The sequence below is a fragment of the Bombyx mandarina genome, chromosome 08, assembly GCF_030267445.1.
Source record: "Bombyx mandarina strain Sakado chromosome 08, ASM3026744v2".
Lineage (NCBI taxonomy): Eukaryota > Metazoa > Arthropoda > Insecta > Lepidoptera > Bombycidae > Bombyx > Bombyx mandarina.
The window spans coordinates 15,558,751-15,578,714 of NC_143215.1; the positions used below are offsets into that span (position 1 = coordinate 15,558,751).

The following is a 19,964-nucleotide window of genomic DNA, read 5'->3' on the forward strand; positions in this document are numbered from 1 at the left end:
ACCGCACGCAGCCGGTGACCGCCGCGGCCGCCGCGAGCTGCTCGCGCGCCGCCGGCTCGGCCCCGCGCCGCACGTGGCCCAGCACCACCCCGCGCGCCCACAGCGTCCACGCGCACCGGCCCCGCGCTCGCTCCGCGCGACTCCTGCAATACGCGACTGCTGTCCGCCGATACCTCGTCGACTTGGCATATTTTAATAGCTTTGTCCATCGTCAGGTCGTCCGTTATCAGTAAACGATCGCGAACTATCGTATTTTTTATGCCGCATACGATCCGATCGCGAATGAATTCGTCTTCTAAGGTTTTAAATTCACAGGTTTTGCTCAGCAGTTTCAAAGCCGTCACATACTGATCTATGGACTCGCCGCCTTCCTGGTTTCTCATGTAGAAATTATATCTCGCCAAGTAACATTCGGTTTGACGCCGAAGTATTCGTCGAATTTTTAACAAAACCGTTACGTCATCTTTTTCAGTGTCATTTGAAAACTTAAACGTCTCGTACACATCGAAACCTTCCGTTCCAATTAAATTGACGAGCAAGCTGGCTTGCACACTGCCTTCTACTTTATGCACCCCTGATGCTTTCAAAAATAGATGAAATTGTTTCCTCCAACGCTTCCATGCGTCAGCCCGGCTGACGGAGTTGCCTTCCAGACTCAATTCTGACGGTGGTCGGGCGTGTTCCATTACGAAAAAACAAAATTCGTATTTATTATGACACTTAAACGCGAAATAATGCACTTAAATATTATTTTAAACAATTTTTACGATAAAAAAATCACCGCTGTCACCATGTTGTGTATTGAAACTTCAGAGTACCGTTGACAACTGTTTATTAATTACTGTCAATATACCCTCAACAACACGGGCGCCCCGTATAAGGCCATTGACCGCACCACCCCCGTATAGAGACGGCGCGTCACCTGGTCAGGCCCCCCGATGTTGGGAAGAAGCCGGCTTAACGCGCCGGCCACCCCCAACAAACGAGGGACCAGGTTCTGAAAGTGAACACGGAAGGTCCAACGACTGTCCAGAATGAGGCCGAGGTACTTCAACTGCACCCCGACCCCGATAACATGAGAGTTGCACAGAAAAATTCAAATAATAGGTATAATAGTCACTGCTACGATTGATACACAAATAAAACCAAAAAAGCATGGCTGAAAAATGTATAGTGAGTAAGACAGGAGACCGGCTTCGTCCTCATCCCTACTACGTGATGTTTGCTGGATGAATGGTGACACCTAGCGGGGATAACTGATCGATCGATAGTTGATCAGTAATCGACCGGCGAGGGCGGGAGATCAAATTGAATTTAAAAAAAAATCATAATTAAAGGAACTTGAAATTATAAACTCTGAATAAGAATTTATCGTACTACAATTATAATATTGTGGTATATATATTGTAGGTAAACAATTATAATGTAGTGGGCTGGCCATATATGCCGTAGGACTGACGATCATCGGAGCAGACGGGTTCTCGAGTCGAGACCGCGCAGCGGAAGACGTAACGTGGGACGCCCCCTGGCTAGGTGGTGCGATGACCTCCGCACGGTGGCCGGCAAGAAGTGGATGAGGAGAGCCGCAGATCGGGCTCAGTGGTGTGGATTGGGAGAGGCCTATGTCCAGCAATGGACGACTGTGGGCTGTTGATGATATGAATTATAATATTTGATTGCCATCTTGCAACCTTATTGCGGATCTCTGCATAGAATAAAAAACATTAAAATAGGGATGGAAAAATAGGGGTTGATCGTATAAGAGTGAAAATTGAGAGTAATATGATTTTTTTTAAATTATGAGTCAAATCAAAATAAAAAAAAAATCTTGCCAAAAAAATTAAAGTTTATAATTAACAAATAAAAAATAGGGGTTGATCATAGAGGGATGAAAAATTTAGAGTAACATCAGATTTTTTATTTTAATTCATGACAAAATAAAAATAAAAATGAAAATCTTGCCAAACTAATTAAAGTTTTTAATTAACAAATAAAAAATAAGGGTTGATCGTAGAGAGGTGAAAATTTAGAGTTGTATGTATTTTTGTATGCTCTATCATACAAAAATAAAAACATAAAATTTTGTCTAAAAAATAAAAAATAAAATTTAGGGGCGGACCACCCTTAATATTTAGGGGGATGAAAAATAGATATTGTTCGATTCTTCACCCTGGCCGATATGCACGCTAAGATTAACAAAAATCGGTCGAGCCGTTTCGGAGGAGTTTAATCACGCACACCGTGACAAGAGAAATTTATATATTACATAATTCCAAATTCAAATTAGGAAAATGTGTGATCTTTATGATGCACCGGTGTTCGAATCCCGCAGGCGGGCACCAATTTTTCTAATGAAATACATACTCAACAAATGTTCACGATCGACTTCCACGGTGAAGGAATAGCATCGTGTAGTAAAAATCAAACCCGCAAAATTATAATTTGCGTAATTACTGGTGGTAGGACCTCTTGAGAGTCCGCGCGAGTAGGTACCACCACCCTGCCTATTTCTACCGTGAAGCTGTAATGCGTTTCGGTTTGAAGGGTGGGGCAGCCGTTGTAACTATACTGAGACCTTAGAACTTATATCTCAAGGTGTGTGGCGCATTCACGTTGTAGATGTCTATGGGCTCCAGTAACCACTTAACACCAGGTGGGCTGTGAGGTCGTCCACCCATCTAAGCAATAAAAAAAAAACCTCACGAGCTCACTGAAAGAAACCTAATAAACCGTGTACTCATTTGTGATTTATTATTACGTCGTAATGAAACCGAACCATTTTTGAAGAAGCTGATAACTAGTAATGAAAAGTGGATCACGTACGACAAGAACATGTGAAAAAGGTCGTGGTCAAAGGCCAGTCAAGCTTCACAGATTGTAGCGAAACCTGGGTTAACTCGCAACAAAGTAATGCTGTGTGTGTGGTGGGATTGGAAGGGCATTATTCATTATGAGCTGTTACCACCAGGCAGGACCATCGATTTTGAAATCTACTGCGAACAACTGATGAGATTAAAGTAAGAAGTTGAGAGAAAGCAGCCGGAATTAATCAACAGAAGGGGTATATGGTTTTTCATCATGTAACGCTAGATCTCACACATCTTTAGCCACTCAGCAAAAATTAAGAGAGCTTGGCTGGGAGGTGTTAATGCATCCGCCATATAGTCCTGGCCTTGCACCTTCAGATTTCCACCTGTTTCGGTCTGTTCAGAATTCTTTAGGCAGTGTCAGGTTAACATTACGAGAGGACTGCCAAAACCAATAGTCGCGGTATTTTGATCAGAAGCCCCAAAATTTCTCTAGCAATGGGATCATGTCCCTACCTATAAGATGGCGAAAAGTTATCGAACAAAATGGTACCGACATACTTTAGTTAAATGTAAATAAACTACATTAAAAAATGTTGTGAATTTTCTTAAAAAATGCGAAGAAACTTTTTCCCCAACCTTTATTTATCATTTGAGTAAGTCCATATTTTTTTGAATAGTGATCACATAATATCATGTGGAACGTACACATATTTGCATAAAATGGTAAGTAAACAATTTAGAATACGTAGTTTTAAATACGCACACACGCACACACACTATTTTGGCTATTATCGTTTCAGTAAAGGAGTGACTTCGGAGGCCGCCGGCCGAGGCTAAGAGCTCCTTTAACAACTAACCGCTGGTGATATTCTCTGGCATCCTTCTTCGTAACATGACCATGAGCGGGCAGCAGTACTGTGTACGGAGAATAATTTGAATGAAGAATGAACTGGGGACGGTAAGTTTCGTTTACTTTTTATTTTTTATTTTTATTTTTTATTTTTTTTATTGCTTAGATGGGTGTAAAGCTCACAGCCTACCTGGTGTTAAGTGGTTACTGGAGCCCACAGACATCCACAACGTAACGTAAATGCGCCACTCACCTTGACAACAAGTTCTAAGGTCTCAAGTATAGTTACAACGGCTGCCCCATCCTTCAAACCGAAACGCATTACTGCTTCACAGCAGAAATAGGCAGGGTGGTGGTACCCACCCGCGCGGACTCACAAGAGGTCCTACCACCAGTACAAAGTATTTATTTAGCGTTGTTTGTTTTTTATTGTTTAGATGGGCGGACGAGTTTACCTGGTGTTAAGTGGTTACCGCAGATGGGCTCCGGTAACTTACACACACACTCTACAACTTACACACTCTGCAACATTCCGCCAACCACATTGAGACAAGAGTTGCAAGGTCTCAGTTTTACAAAACCTCGGTTGCCCCACCCTTCGAACCGAAGCGCATTACTGCTTAACGACAAAAATAAGCGGGGTGGTGGTACCTACCAGTGCGGACTCACAAGAGGTCCTACCACCAGTAATTACGCAAATTATAATTTTGCCGGTTTGGTTTTTATTACTCGATGTTTTTCCCTCACCGCCGAAGTCAATCGTGAACATTTATTAAGTGTGCATTTCATTAAAAAAATGTACTTATCTGCGGCATTCGAACCCTGCTGCATCGTTATAATAATATACGAAAGCACCGGACGTCTTATCCTTTAGACCACGACGACTTTAATGTCCTTTCGATTCTTGTACCCGATAAGCGCGAGCCCAGACCGCCGCTCTGTACTGCTCGTCCATAAATCGTTCTGTTTTGAAGACTATCGCAACGTAGTCAGCATCTTTAGCTTTATACTTTAAGATGCAACGAGTTTGTCAGCTGTTCCCTGCGCCCAATATTGCGTTATTACATCTGTATCATAGCTAGCCTAGCTTCCGGCTACGTTGAGACAGTATATTTTTATAGAACAGTTACAATTTCAAACACCTGAGGTGACTTTTGTGTGCACTTGCTAAGGGAAAAAAACGCGGTCTACACAAAGATCTTTAAGCTAGGTTTGAAAAGAGTATTTCCAGCAGGCAACAGTTCGCTGTGATTATGTCTATGAGCGACGATAGTCACTTAGCATCAGTGGACTTGTCCGCTTCACAGAGACAGTGGTTCGGCTTGAGTCTGGACTGGCAATTTGGTTTGATGCAAACATTGCAAACGCTGCTTTTCAAGCCGGATTGTATGACTGCCTAGCTCTAGGTAGGTAAAGGCTGCAGTGCAGAATACACACCGAAGGCCTTGCCATTTTTTTTATTTACAATTAACATAATGATGTATACAAAATCCAATTATAATTAATTCCTATTATAATTAACACAAAAAAGAATATTAAAGAGAAACAAATACAAAAATTAAAACGTTCACAGGAACATTTTTCAAATTAAAATTGAAATAAATTAAAATACAAATTTGATACGTCGCGAGTTGCGACCTATTGACCCCTAAAAAAGCACCCTGTTATCGGATTTTCTTTATCAGTTGACTTTCACCTGTTGATCGGTACACATCTCCGCTACTTTTGGCCCTTTACCTTGTACGACATAGGAGACAACACCTACAGTAGCAGCACAAATCGTAGCCCTATTGCAAGAAAGGCTCAGCCAGCGGGTTGTCGCTCGTCGGCTCCACATAAGCCAGTCCTGTGTTCCGAAAGCTTACAAGCGCTTTCGGGAGACTAGTGGCTTTATCCCGAGACCAAGATCTGGAAGGCGCCGGTGCACATCGGAGAGGGATGACCGTTTTATCGTGTCAAGCTCTCTACAAAATCGGCATTTACCTGGTGTCGCCGTCCAATAGGAGCTCCGAGATGTTCGTGGGAAAGCTGCCAGCGAGTGGACAGTTTGTAGATCACTCAAGCAAGTGAATTTGACTCCAAAAAGGCCTGTCACAGCCCCGAAACTCACGGTAGCTCACCGACAAGCACACCTTCAATTTGCTCGCACCCATCTTGATTGGGAAGTTAAGCAATGGAGGCAAGTTCTGTTCTCCGAGGAGAGCAGGATGTGTTTACACGGTAGTGACCGAAGAGGTCAGGTCTACAGGCAACCTGGGGATTGATTTATGCAGTGCTGTTTCACTGAAACAGTGGCTTATTGGGGCGGCTCTTGTATGATGTGGGCCGGCATTTCCTTCGACCGTAAAACCGAGCTTGTTTTCGTGCCTGGCGGGGGACGAGGAGGCGGTCTAACTTCGGACCGGTACATTTCCGATATTCTGCTGGAACATGTCGTTCCCTATGCGAGATATGTCGATGATGACTTTCTCCTTATGCACGATAACGCTCGTTGTCACACTGCCCGTGTAACAACTGAATACCACAAAGAAGTCGGTATCGCCACATTAGACTGGCCAGCGCTCAGCCCTGACTTGAATCCCATTGAGCACGCGCATAATGAACTGAAGAGGAAGGTTCGTGTCAGAACTTCTGCTCCTTCATCTCTGAATAAGCTGAAATCGGCGTTGATTGAGGAGTGGGAGGGTATCCCATAAGAATCAATTCAGAAGCTGATCAGGTCTATGAATTATCGTTTTCGAGCATTTAATAGGGCGAGGAGAGGGAACACAAACTACTGATACTTAATTTTAAGGCTAAATAATTTATTTATTTATTAATTTTTGTTGTTTATTCATTCATTATTTTTTCCACATTTACTTGTTTTCCTACCTCCTTCACTTAATCTGGGATAGCTCCTTAACTCCGAGCTCGATTTGAATGAATTTGGTATCAATTTAAAGTTGACAGTTGAACCTTTAAAGTGATGTAATTTTTATGACAATTAAAATTTTATTTAGTAAGCAAGATCGCGCGGAACCAATTTCAAGTAAGTGATTCCAAACTTTTGCTCGCGTGTATAGTTATTTTATCTTGACATGCTTTAACTTCAAAATAGTAATGAATAATTAGGTGACGTCTTAGATGTAACAATGTGGACACAGTTGCCTCTGTAACTAGTTGTCGTTGGTTTCTTCGCTAATTACTTAATTCTTAAAGTAAAACAGGTACGATAATTTTTTTTGGCCTCAAATTTACTTGTTCTAATTGCTATACTTTAATTCGCGTAATTCGCTTAATAAACTTAATGATTTCAAACTCCGTTAATTTTCACATTCTACACAATTATTGTGTATGCTTTACCTTCAACTAGTATATTTGTTTTCTCATATTGTTTTAACTGATATAATTCTGCAACGTTGATGTAAGGTCAGTTCGCGGACTGATATTCGATATTAAAGCTGTGTGGTCTCGGCCTAGAGTAGCATCACCCCATCTGATCCCGTGCTTGTAGTCTAAGGTTGTAGTCCAAGGAAGGAAGGCCACTATAGGGTTCACCGAAGAAGACACATCGGCGTTCTCGGAGTATTACGCCAACGCAATTAGAGCATGCTTTAGTGTAACCAATATAAAATGAGTACAAATGCAAAATATTAAATACAAAAGTACAATGGGTGGTCTTATTATTGAGAGCGATCTCTTTCAGACAACCATCAGGTGAACACATAATAATATCATCTGAGGATAGAAACTAACTGCGGCGTACTTAGTGATTGAAACCAGAATATAGCTATATAAATATCAATTTAACTAGTCAGGTCATAAGTATTGTCACACAGTAAAAAAAATTCTTTTAGAATGCTGGCCACAAAAAAGTTTATTGAATTCGAATTTCGAATTGTTCATGAAAATAAAAAATGTATACTTTTAGAATTTTACTCATTTTTAAATATGGAGTGGACGCTTAAAGAAGACCGTGTTGCAGTTATTGCGTTGCATCGTTGCGGTTACGCGCCAATTCAAATTTTTAACATACTGAAAATTTTCAATATAACCAAAAGATTCGTTTATCTTACCATCAAACGACACAATGAAGACTCTAGTGTAGATGACAAGAAGTGGTCGCTCTCGGTCTGTTAGGACTCCAGCAGTGATAAAAGCTGTGAAGGTGCGAATTCAAAGAAATCCCAAACGTAAGCAGAAACTGTTGGCCCTTCAGATGGGGTTAAGCAGAACCACGGTGAAAAGGGTGTTAAATGAAGACTTAGGGCTTCGGGCATATCGAAGAAAAACAGGACATCGTTTGAATGCTCGTCTAATGGACCTGAGACTGAAGAGATGCCGCGCTTTGTTGAAGCGGTACGCGGGAAAAAAATATCGGGAAATTCTTTTTTCGGATGAAAAAATTTTTACCGTAGAAGAGAGCTACAACAAACAAAATGATAAGGTGTACGCACACAGTAGTGAAGAAGCGAGCAACCGTATTCCGCGTGTCCAACGAGGTCATTTTCCATCCTCGCTCATGGTATGGTTGGGAGTTTCTTATTGGGGCTTAACAGAGGTACATTTTTGTGAGAAAGGTGTAAAAACGAATGCAGTTGTGTATCAAAATACAGTCCTGACGAACCTTGCGGAACCTGTTTCTCATACCATGTTCAATAACAGGCACTGGATATTCCAACAAGATTCAGCGCCAGCTCATAGAGCGAAGAGCACACAAGACTGGCTGGCGGCGCGTGAAATCGACTTCATCCGGCACGAAGACTGGCCCTCCTCCAGTCCAGATTTGAATCCGTTAGATTACAAGATATGGCAACACTTAGAGGAAAAGGCGTGCTCAAAGCCTCATCCCAATTTGGAGTCACTCAAGACATCCTTGATTAAGGCAGCCGCCGATATTGACATGGACCTCGTTCGTGCTGCGATAGACGACTGGCCGCGCAGATTAAAGGCCTGTATTCAAAATCACGGAGGTCATTTTGAATAAACTTTAGTGTCATAAGAATCTATGTTTTGTTAAGTTCATTTTGGTATATGAATGGTTACATAATGAATAAACTTGTTTCAATTATTTTACATTAAACATGTGACAGAATTTATGACCTGACTAGGTATATTACTACTTTACACATCAAAAATGAATAAATTATTAATGAAATGTAAGTTTTTTTTTTTTTTCCTACCTTACCTGGTATCCTTTGGAGGCTATTCCAGCGTAACCGTAACTAGTAGGTGAGCTCACGGGGCTCAAACCTGACGACGTTGCTAACACGAACCCTAGCAAGAGCCGTGCTTCGCAGAATCTACCACCGGATCGGACCAATCGCGGAATCTACCACCCACTGCGAAGATCCGGCGAGAAACTCAGTGGGCTGTGTCTGAGGATTAATTTACAGAACGGTGACCGGTGCTTGAAGTACCTAGAAGCACCGTTAGTGGATCGGGAGGATCCGAGATGACGTGTGATGTACGTTTCAACGTGATGTAAAATGAATGAAACGTACTGCCATCGCTGCCTGGCAGATTGGCCCCGGTCTGGACCATTACCGACCACTCAGACCATATGCCGAAAGCGCCCCTTGAGGTTTGATCTCCGGTCCGAAATCAAAAAGGTGGCAGCCCTGCCTATTGTAAGCCCTTAGGGGTTCACCCGTCTGCCTCCATCACAAAAAGAAACAAAATTTGCTTGTCTACAAACTTTGTTTAAATATTTTAATTATCTTTAGGTTCATGTTTCGACTGCTGTTGGCGTTCAGTGCTGGCGCAGTGGAGGCCTTTTTCTTTGAGAATTTCTTACACGACCTTCCCTATACGTACCCTACTGGAATTCAGCTAGAAGGTAAATATTATATACTAACGTTTCACTCAACACACAGTTTACCTGGTATTAAGTGCATATGAGTACAAAACAAGCAAGAGCGAGATGGATAGCGAGACGAAATGTTGACAAACCTAAAAGATCCAAATGAGATCAGGATGATTAACACACCGAATGGGATAATAAAGCGAAGAGAAAATTCTATAATTAACTACTTCTTTCAGATGGAGGCGAGTATGACTACGTGGTGGTAGGAGCTGGGGCTGCGGGCGCCGCGGCCGCCTCTAGATTAGCATTGACAGGTTTCGATGTTATACTTATAGAAGCCGGAGGCGATCCAGATTTCCTATCTACGGTAATCAATCATTCTTCAAAATGATACCATCAGAATCCTCGTTCTTGAACTTTATGTGGCAAAGCTTCGTTTAATTGGTCAAGCTCTGCGCGTGCGCTAGTCGATGTAGCTCTTCACATACAAGTCTTGTGAGTTCGCTACAAATTCTACTAGTAGAATACGCTGCTAATCATTGATATCTATTTTCAAATATTTTTAAAGTATTTTTTAGTTTAACAGCTTTGTAATGACTTTATTCAACTGTGTTGTGTTCAATATTCAATGATCTTGATTGAGCCATAAATACTTTCTTATTTCAGATACCAATGGCGTCGTTGGGTCTCCTTGGATCCTCACTGGACTGGCAGTACAAGACTATTCCAAACAACATATCCTGTCTCTCTTCAATTGGTGAACAGTGTAGATTTAGTCGGGGAAAGAGCTTAGGAGGATCCACCGCTATCAATCACATGCTGTACATAAGAGGAAATAGATATGATTACGACAGAATGAACATCTCAGGGTGGACATGGAAGGACTTAGAGCCGTATTTCCTTCGATACGAAGGTCTTCAAATTTTAGACCAGTATCCAGCTAGTTCAAGGAAATATCATAATAGTAATGGTACTATGAAATTGGAGTATTTTGATGATCCGCGTAACCCATGGCACACGAGAACTGTGGAGGGGTTAAAGCAGCTAAATATACCTTTTAATAAGGATTTGAACGGAGAGTATCAAATAGGAGTTACAAAAGTAGCTGGTTATGTATATAAAGGAGAGAGGATGAGTACTGCGCGGGGCTACCTCGCAAGGAATGATGTTAAGAAAAATCTTAAAGTTGCGAAGAATGCTTTTTGTACTGAAGTAGTTATTGATGACGACAATATTGCTCGAGGAGTGACAGTTGTCCAAAATCTACAAAAAGTTACAATATATGCAAGAATCGAAATTGTACTTAGTGCTGGAACGATTGGAACCCCTCAGATATTGATGCAGTCAGGTGTCGGTCCAGCTGACCACTTACAAGAAATGGGCATATCAGTACGATCAAACCTTCCGGTCGGTAATGATATGAGTGACCATCATCTACCAGTCGTCATCGTCAAAGTAGACCACGGAGGACTAGTAGACAGCCTCGTTGGACTGACTTCTAAAGCCCCCCAAGTACTACAGTACTTGGCCTCCAGGAGCGGACCACTAGCATCTAATAGCCTACAAGATATAGTGACATTGATAAACACTAACTGCTACGATTTTGATCTTCGTCAGTATTCAGGTAATAGTAGTCTGTGTGAACTCGCTGATATGCAGATTATTCAGTCGTACATAGACAAAGGATTGGTGCCTTTAGCAAAGCCTTTGGTTAAGCAGGCTATAGGTTTCAATGACCAAGTCTTAGACCAAATTGAGAAGGCGAACGAGAACCATGGCTTGATTGTTTTCTCGCCTATGGTTCTGCAGCCATATTCTCGTGGCACCGTCCGCCTCGCCAGTATCGATCCACTGCAACCACCAGCAATCTTTGCTAATTATCTTGGAGATGAGCGAGACGTCGAACAAATGGTAAAATCTATCACGTTCTTGGAGCACCTGATGAAAACTCAGATCTTCAAAAAACACAAAGCCTCAATCTTACACTTGAATCTACCTGGATGTCCAGCCTATAAATGCGGAAGGGTAGAGTATTGGAGATGCTACGTCAGACATATGACTTATTCTGGATACCATGCTGTAGGGACCTGTGCGCTGACCAGGGTGGTAGATGAACAACTCCGTGTGTATGGTGTGAAGAACTTAAGAGTGGCCGATTTGAGTGTACTGAAAAATATTATAAGAGGAAACACAGCATCTGTTTCTATAGCTATTGGAGAGAGAATTGTGGATTTTTTAACCGAGGAACATAATCCACAGTCCTTTTAAAGCTTAAGTACAGTTAAACTAAGGTTAAGGTAGGCAGCGGCTTGGCTCGGTAGGCAGCGGCTTGGCTCGGTAGGCAGCGGCTTGGCTCTGCCCCTGGCATTGCTGAAGTCCATGGGCGACGGTAACCACTCACCATCAGGTGGGCCGTATGTTCGTCTGCCTACAAGGGCAATAAAAAAAAAAAAAAAAAAATCTGAAGTTTTGCTGAAATTTTCATCGAAACCGGCTCAAGGGTTTCGGAGTCTATACGGAACATATATACATACACACTTTGATTTTTATATAAGTATATGGATTGATAGATATCAAATAAACATCACACCCCGAATACCTAAGACATTGACTCCATCTAGGTATATATTCCGCAGTGCACAATAAAACTCTGTTTCATATTCGATATCAACCTGGTGCGAAGCCGGGGCGCATCACTAGTTGATTATAATTTAAAAAAACAATGATTTGTGTGTTTCTGCTAGTGTTTCATTAGTGAACCAATAAAATAAAACTAAAAAAAGTCGTCGTGGCCTAACGGATAAGACGTCCGGTGCATTCGTGTTGAGCGATGCACCGGTGTTCGAATCCCGCAGGCGGGTACCAATTTTTCTAATGAAATACGTACTCAACAAATGTTCGCGATTGATTTCCACGGTGAAGGAATAACATCGTGTAATAAAAATGAAACCCGCAAAATTATAATTTGCGTAATTACTGGTGGTAGGACCTCTTGTGAGTCCGCACGGGTAGGTACCACCACCCTGCCTATTTCTGCCGTGAAGCGGTGGTGCGTTTCGGTTTGAAGGGTGGGGCAGCCGTTGTAACTATAATTGAGACCTTAGAACTTATATCTCAAGGTGGGTGGCGCATTTACGTTGTGGATGTCTATGGGCTCCAGTAACCACTTAACACCAGGTGGGCTGTGAGTTCGTCCACTCATCTAAGCAATAAAAAAAAAAAAAAAAAAAAATGTAATTTCAGTTCAAAACCAACTTGTTACTGCTTGTGTTTAAACCGAACGACGCTCATATACCGAGAAAATACTTTTTGAATCCACCGAACACATCAGACCCAAGACCGCTCCTGTTCAAACATCGGAGATAAATCTAAAAGTGAATCAATCGTACAGTAGACTCGTTCTCTTCACAAACTCGAATTTGTACAAGTTTATGAGTGTACTTGAAGATGTTAATGTTGTCATCTGGACACGGCGGCGGCGGCGTGGTGCAGTTGTATGTAGCTGGAGAATCTCTTTCCATTTCATCGTGTATTGACGCGACCGAGCGTCGCCCTTCAGAGTAAACAACTCCACTGATTAACGTACTATATGCGAGAACACTAAAGACACAATAAAGATCGCTCGTCCAATGTGTAGTCACATTCACAAATGTATTACACCGCGCATAGATAATTGGCAGTGGGTCGTAAATGATTACTATTTCATTGTGTAGTGTAGCCGCATGGACGTAAATGCGTAGCCGGGGGACAAAGTGGCAGTAGTTGTAATGAGCTCTTGTCGGAATGAACGGAGCAAAGCTCAACATTAAACATTCAGAACACAAGTGGCCCCGCTGGACTCGCTCTCTGAACTCTTAATATGTTATTTAGTGAAGTTTACTTCTCGTGTAGTATTTAATAGGTTTCCACGTGCTGTCGATATTCAAAACACCTTTATTGTGGATAGGTACCATAAGTGATTGAAGTAGGAAAATTGTCGAAAATTGTCAGCAAAATTGATAAAATACATATTTTGAGTATATCGAAACGAGAGACTTCGATGCTCTGGGCCAAGATGAACTAAATGTTCATTTGGTGGTAAGTTCCCATAAATGGCAAAATCTAATATCCGCCATCCAGTCACCGTCCTCGTCGAACCCGTCGCTTGCGACGAAGGGCTCGGCGAGCGAATTAACTCACAGACACAGCCCACTGAGTTTCTCGTCGGATCTTCTCAGTGGGTCGCGTTTCCGATCCGGTGGTAGATTCTGCGAAGCACTGCTCTTGCTAGGGTCAGTGTTAGCAACACTCCGGTTTGAGCCCCGTGAGCTCACCTACTAGTTAGGGCTACGCTGATATAGCCTCTCAAGGCTATTAGCTGAGATACGAAAAAAAAAAATCCGCCATCCACTCTAAAGAATAAGGTTGAAGTCTCAATCGTACATCGTACATATAATTTAAGCGATGTTCCACTCTTCAGTACGGAAAGCAACATAAAAGACAACTAAAACATGCAAAATTCAAATGCCAAAAATATTTTAATTATTCGTTTGAGAGGCTCGCGCGCTCGTGAGAGTTGCACGTATGAAATATTCCAGAGAGGATTAGCAGGGTTATTAAAAGTGTATTTTCAAGCACAAAGGGTTCCCACCCCTTGCAGGCAGTTGGTGCCTTAAAAATAAGGGTGGAAACTGTTCGCTGACAATAAAATAATGATAAGTAACACACCACTTTAATTTACAAAATGAAGGGTTTAGGCAAGTTAATTTTAAAACCGGATTGAAACTGTATTTTGGACTAACCTAGCGGCTTCGTTATAAAGAAGCTCACTGAATCATGTCAAACGATTCCAACACTCCGCGTGGACCAAGCAGTACAAAATATAGAGAGAACAAGAGTCTCTGGAGGCCCCGGAAAAATCAGAAAATTTTCCACGTTCCAATCTACTTAATATTATAATCCGTGCTCAGAAGGACCGGGCTCGGGGGTACAAGACATCCGGCGCGACCCGGCTGTGATCTCTCGCGGGAATTATAATCACCTTGGAAAATCGATTTAATCTTTAATCCTGTGACGGCGTTTTGTCATTTATTATGCATACCCGATATAACAGCAGTGCCTGGAACGCTGCTTGGCAGGTTTGATTGTGTTTGTATATACATATAGCATTTTATATATGTACATATATGTACCTGCTCTTGATGCTAGAGCTGCAGATATCTATCTTAGTCGAACGAATGGATCCGTAAGGACATCTCTAGGGCATCAATGGTGACTGGCTCTTGCGTGAGTCGAAGCCGGGGAGTAATCTGCGGCGGCCGCGATGAGGCGATTTCATTATGCATCGCCTTATCGAAGTGTCGTTCCGACGCCAAGACGTCTGCTGAGAATAAATGCGCCGTGGTCTGCTCGGCACACCCAAATTCTAGTTTGAAAATGAAACCGTTGTGCCAGTCTTTGTCCAACGCTCTTGCGATGTCTAAGGAGAAGGTTCCCGTGCACAGTAGTTTGGGTCGGTTAAGCCCTACAAGAAGGTGCTCCGTGAAGCGGTGCACTTGTTGTACGAACGAGTATTTAGTGCGGAACCTCAATTGATCATCTGTAAGATTACCGAATACCGGACTAATGGATGCCGATAATGCCCGCTTCTCCTCACACCACAGAAACAATGCAGTTCGTCATAGCGGCATTGAAAATAGATGCCAACACTATGATGAGGTGGACGAGTAGAAGTTTATCGCCGCCATTTGCCGTCAGAGCCGGGTGCCTTGCGGGGCCGCAGATCTTTGATGGAGACGGAAAGCGTAGTGAAAGGGGAGAAGCAGTGGAGGTCGGAGGTGGGGGTACAATGCTTTCGCGGCCTTGCTAATTTTAGTGACCAAAGCAAATAATTAAAATATTTCAAAATTATTCGATTCTGAATGTATTTATGATTTTCTTGTTAAGATCTGTGTGAAGGTCAGGACACTCGTTAGTCCAAAGCAATTGAGACGTCGATGTGTTCGTACTAGCCTCAACCATTCTTAAGGTTGTGGTAGCGGGGGCGACGTTAGAGTGGTAGTTTTGGCTAAAGGTCACCACATAACAGGAGGTGGGCTCATTAACGCAAAATAACTCTGCTTATTAATAGATAAATGAGTTAAATTAATTGGAAGTCTACGTCGAGTAAGAACTAAAATAGCAAAACGATGTCTGTAATATCACTATGGAGGTAGGACTCTTTAATCATAGCGAAAGAATTCAACGGCTCATTCATTGGGGGTCGCGCGGTATGCGCCGTAGGACAGACAGGGCCGAACTCAGTCGGCTTATGTATGTACAAGTTCACACACCAATTCGTTTCTGTCGGTCAATCAAAATTTAAATATTATTAACAAAACACTCACTTAATTTTTACTCATTAATCACTTAATTCAGTTTCAGATTTCATTTCTTCCTTATTTAAATTTTGTTACTTACAACTTACTTTTTGTTGTTTTGTTCCGTAGAAGGTTTCTCTGCCGGAAATAAAAGTCTGAAAAAGACCTAAATGGTCTATTGTTGTGATCACACACTTTAAATGGAAAATGAATACGCTGAAATACATTTCTGAGTGTTGATTTTTTTTTAAAAAGCATAAATATCTAAGTTTCCAAACAGATTTTGCTTTAGTGTACCTATACAAATTTTGAATGCAATTTAACTAACTTTTTTGATGTTATGCTTGCAGAAATTTGTTACTTTACTTCTTTTTCTTTACTTTTTACTACTTTAAGCAATTGTCTGATTGATATACGAGAACTAAAAAAGTTAGATAACGAGTGCATTAGCAGTCCGTATGCCCACTGATGCGTCCCTGTTCACTCCACTTCCGACTAATGAAGGCAGTTTTTACAGAGTTCTGTTTTAAGCACAGTCGGACGGACGGTAGGGCGTCGCTTGTTGGACTCTGTGTGTCCATTAATTATATACACATTTAGAGGTCGTTACTCAAGAGCTTTATGTTAATTAGCTTTTTAGGGAGCTTTTATTGTCAGGGAGCGTATGTTGGAGTTGTAGGCCAGGTCAACGAATTGGGCTCGGTTCATTTGTTTTGTACAAATAGAGTAATTAGCATCTGCATATTGAATGTCGTTAGGCGACTGACACTGGCTGGACAGGGGCGGCCCCTCTCCGTCTCTCCTCCACAGTACACACCCTATGGACATCGGGCCACCTGCGTGGTACCATAATTATTGTAAGCGTTCCCTTCACTGATATTTGTATCTCTATGGTAAGTGCGATGAAAACTCGCGTGCGCTAAGGCTCGTCGTACACGAGGCTCGGATACCTCCAGTGCTAATGTTGCAGGTTCAATTCAAGAACAAAGCAAAAACTCACTTAAGTGTAATAATTTGAATAAATCAAAACAATGCCTGTTTTGCGTTTAGGTAAAAGTTTAGTCAAAAGCAATGTGTTTCCAAAGTTTGTTGTAAATAAAAACATTTATCTCCCATACATTTTCCACATAAAGGTATTTTAGGCTTCACCACAAAAGTAAGTGAATCACAAAAGTGCCACAAGCATTTAAATTTCAAAGTTTTCCGTTTGAAAGTGCTCCGTACGTGACTCGATTAAACCCGAAACACATACGAGTGGTTCCTTATAACACGACAATACCCACTTCGATAAAGCGGCACGACACGAGAACCCTCTCGTCGTGGCCGCCGGTAACTAAATTCCTGATCCTGCGGAAAGAATGAAAAGCAGTCGACGTCGCCCAAAACACGTCATCTCGGATCCTCCCGATCAACTAACTGTGCTTTTAGGTACCTCAAGCACCGGTCACCGTTCTCGTCGAACCCGTCGCTTGCGACGAAGGGCTCGACGAGTAAATTAACCCTCAGACACAGCCCACTGAGTTTCTCGCCGGATCTTCTCAGTGGGTCGCGTTTCCGATCCGGTGGTAGATTCTGCGAAGCACGGCTCTTGCTAGGGTTCGTGTTAGCAACGTCGTCAGGTTTGAGCCCCGTGAGCTCACTAGTTAAGGTTCCGCTGAAATAGCCTCTCAAGGCTATCAGCTTAGGTAGGAAAAAAAGAAAAAAAAAGAAGAAAAAAAACGACAATATTCAAAGACCAACATATTCACATCCCTTGAGACCTAGTGGACACCAGGACAATAGCGTCTTATCGTTTAGTAGTCCTGAACAAACATTGTGAAACATACTTGTTGCGTCTTCTATCGCTAACTAAAAGTGATACGACTCAACTTCTGCTTTTATTGTATAATTAATTGTTCATAATCGATGAAATGAGTGGAGCAGCACTGCTGGTGCGTGTGCCGCGTGCCGACCTAGTTCTGCGGTGAAGCGGAGTCTCAAACTGGATCGCGAGGTCGCGCCTCGCGGAGTAGGGCCGCCTTGCCCTTGACTTATTGAAATTTATTTAATCTTAAAATACATGGTGGCACTCTCTATTAGTGCCTATAAGCTCCGTAGGTCGCTTCACGTCGGCTGAGTCAATATAGCAATCTACGACTTAATAAAATCAAATGAAACCGTGACGGGAACATTATTTATATTTGACCACGTGAATGCGTTTTCCCTATTTTTTATTCTTGTTTGCCCTACCTAACTGATGGGCAATTCCAGCAATTTCTCCAGCTCACGGGGTTCTTTAGCCCGAGAAAAACTAGTTAACAATCACCATAGCAAAAGTAGTGCTTCTGCCATTGGATCGGAATCGCTACCCACTAAGAAGTTTCAGCGAGAAACCCAGTGGGTGATGTCTATGGGTTACATGTGGCACGTCGAACTCTTCGACAAGCATTGTGATGGGTGCTTGGGGGCTAGAAAGCACCGAGAGTGGATGGATTGGCACCCGGCGCGTGACACGCTTACGGCGCCGGCGGCTGCGTGGTGCCCCGTCGTCCCGAGCGGGAACGTAGCTCGAGGAGGATGCGATAAGGGTCGTTGCGCCGCGTCGCTTTCGTTTCCCGAAGATACGCTCTCGTGCTCGCTGCAGATACTTACATAACGAAGTGGAGGCCACTAAATGTTTTTGTTTTCATTTAAATGAATAGAATGTGGCGTTTCTTCAGCCTTCTTCCTTGTTCCAGATCCTGAAATAATTGATAAAACAAGGAAACCAGCTTCCACCTGTTACCTGCTGCCAGACTGTTACGCCTTCCGGGCCGGAGGGCGGGCCGCTCGTTGTCCGATACAATTGAAACTTCACCTCGTTACAATAATAACATACTCTCGACCGAGAATGGACCGCAGGGCCGCATGCTGGCCGCCTTCTCGACTGAAATACTACAACATGCTAACAATATATAACAGGAGGTGTGAGCCTGCGATATAAATATGAAAAAAAAAATACTATAATAGCATTTAAATGAATAATTTGGTTTCAAAATCAAAAGGTGTCAGATGAGTTTTATTTTCATTTGTTATCGATAGATGGCGCTGAGTGTTTTAGTGAATCGCGCTATGGATGTGTGTCTTGTTGAAATACAAAAACTTTGTGATGCGCGTCACAATTTTACGAACAAACAAACAAGATATTAGATAATCGGCTAATATCGCTAATTTTTGGTGCCTGCTGTAATGCGAGGCGTGTCAATACTGTCTAACGGTCGCAGGGCGAGATATTTGACAGTTGGTGTTTTCCCACTGTGAAGTAACATGAATCATTCAATTTATGTAGTTTGTTATTGTTATAAATTGTTGTTCGGTAGGGTAGGTAGTTAAGGACACGGTATCGAAACTTTACTCATGAGTATTGAGTAGTATCGAAAAAATAATATTATTTTATTTTTATTAATTTATTTAATTATTTGGGAAACAAACATTTAATATTTTAAAAAATATAGCTGAAACAATAACCGAATATGTTTCTATAATCAATATCACATATAAGTAGAGAGTGACAGAGAAGAGAAATTTAGAAACTAAAATTTCAAAAAAATAAAAGCAACACAATACGTACATATTATTTTGTACACCAACTTACACTATAAAACTATAATACTCATCGGACTAAATTACCATATAAATATTTTATAAATATTTTAATATATTTATTATACTCACTCACAAAAGTATCGATACTACAAGGTGTCGAGTACTTTTCTAAGACTTAATGCGCATAGAGCATAGTATCAGTCAATAAATAACGGCAATTTAACTTCATTAGAGCAGGACATGAAAAAGCAAACGGTATTGGTACACAAAAACACAACAACAACTGTAACACCAAAATAACTTCATATTAAAAAAAATAATTGACATGTAGCTTATCTCTTGTTGTTTATCGGATACACTGTCCTCTATCCTCCTCCATTTACTAGGGGAAAAATTGCGGCTCCGCCAGGCGCGCCAAGCTCAAATAATAACTAGTTTTTTAATAAACGTGTAAACGGTGTATGACAATTAAAATATATTAAACATTAATAAATATAAATAACATTTGTTATATTCGTCAATTCAAAAACATTAACTTTTTAAAAAATCTACTTATAACAACTCACGATATAACATCAAGTTGACAGCTCGATAATCATGTCTCTAGGCAAACTGTA

At 41.7% G+C, this 19,964-nt stretch overlaps 1 protein-coding gene across 1 annotated transcript; it reads left to right on the forward strand.

Moving 5' to 3' along the window:
• The first annotated feature begins 3,600 nt into the window (after positions 1 to 3,600).
• On the forward strand, positions 3,601 to 11,729 carry LOC114251967 (ecdysone oxidase). The gene is made up of 4 exons (XM_028186418.2): positions 3,601 to 3,768; positions 9,366 to 9,478; positions 9,682 to 9,812; positions 10,112 to 11,729. Exons 1-4 carry the CDS (start codon positions 3,755 to 3,757, stop codon positions 11,711 to 11,713), a joined length of 1,860 nt encoding a protein of 619 aa, XP_028042219.2. The 5' UTR covers positions 3,601 to 3,754; the 3' UTR covers positions 11,714 to 11,729.
• Positions 11,730 to 19,964: the final 8,235 nt, after the last annotated feature.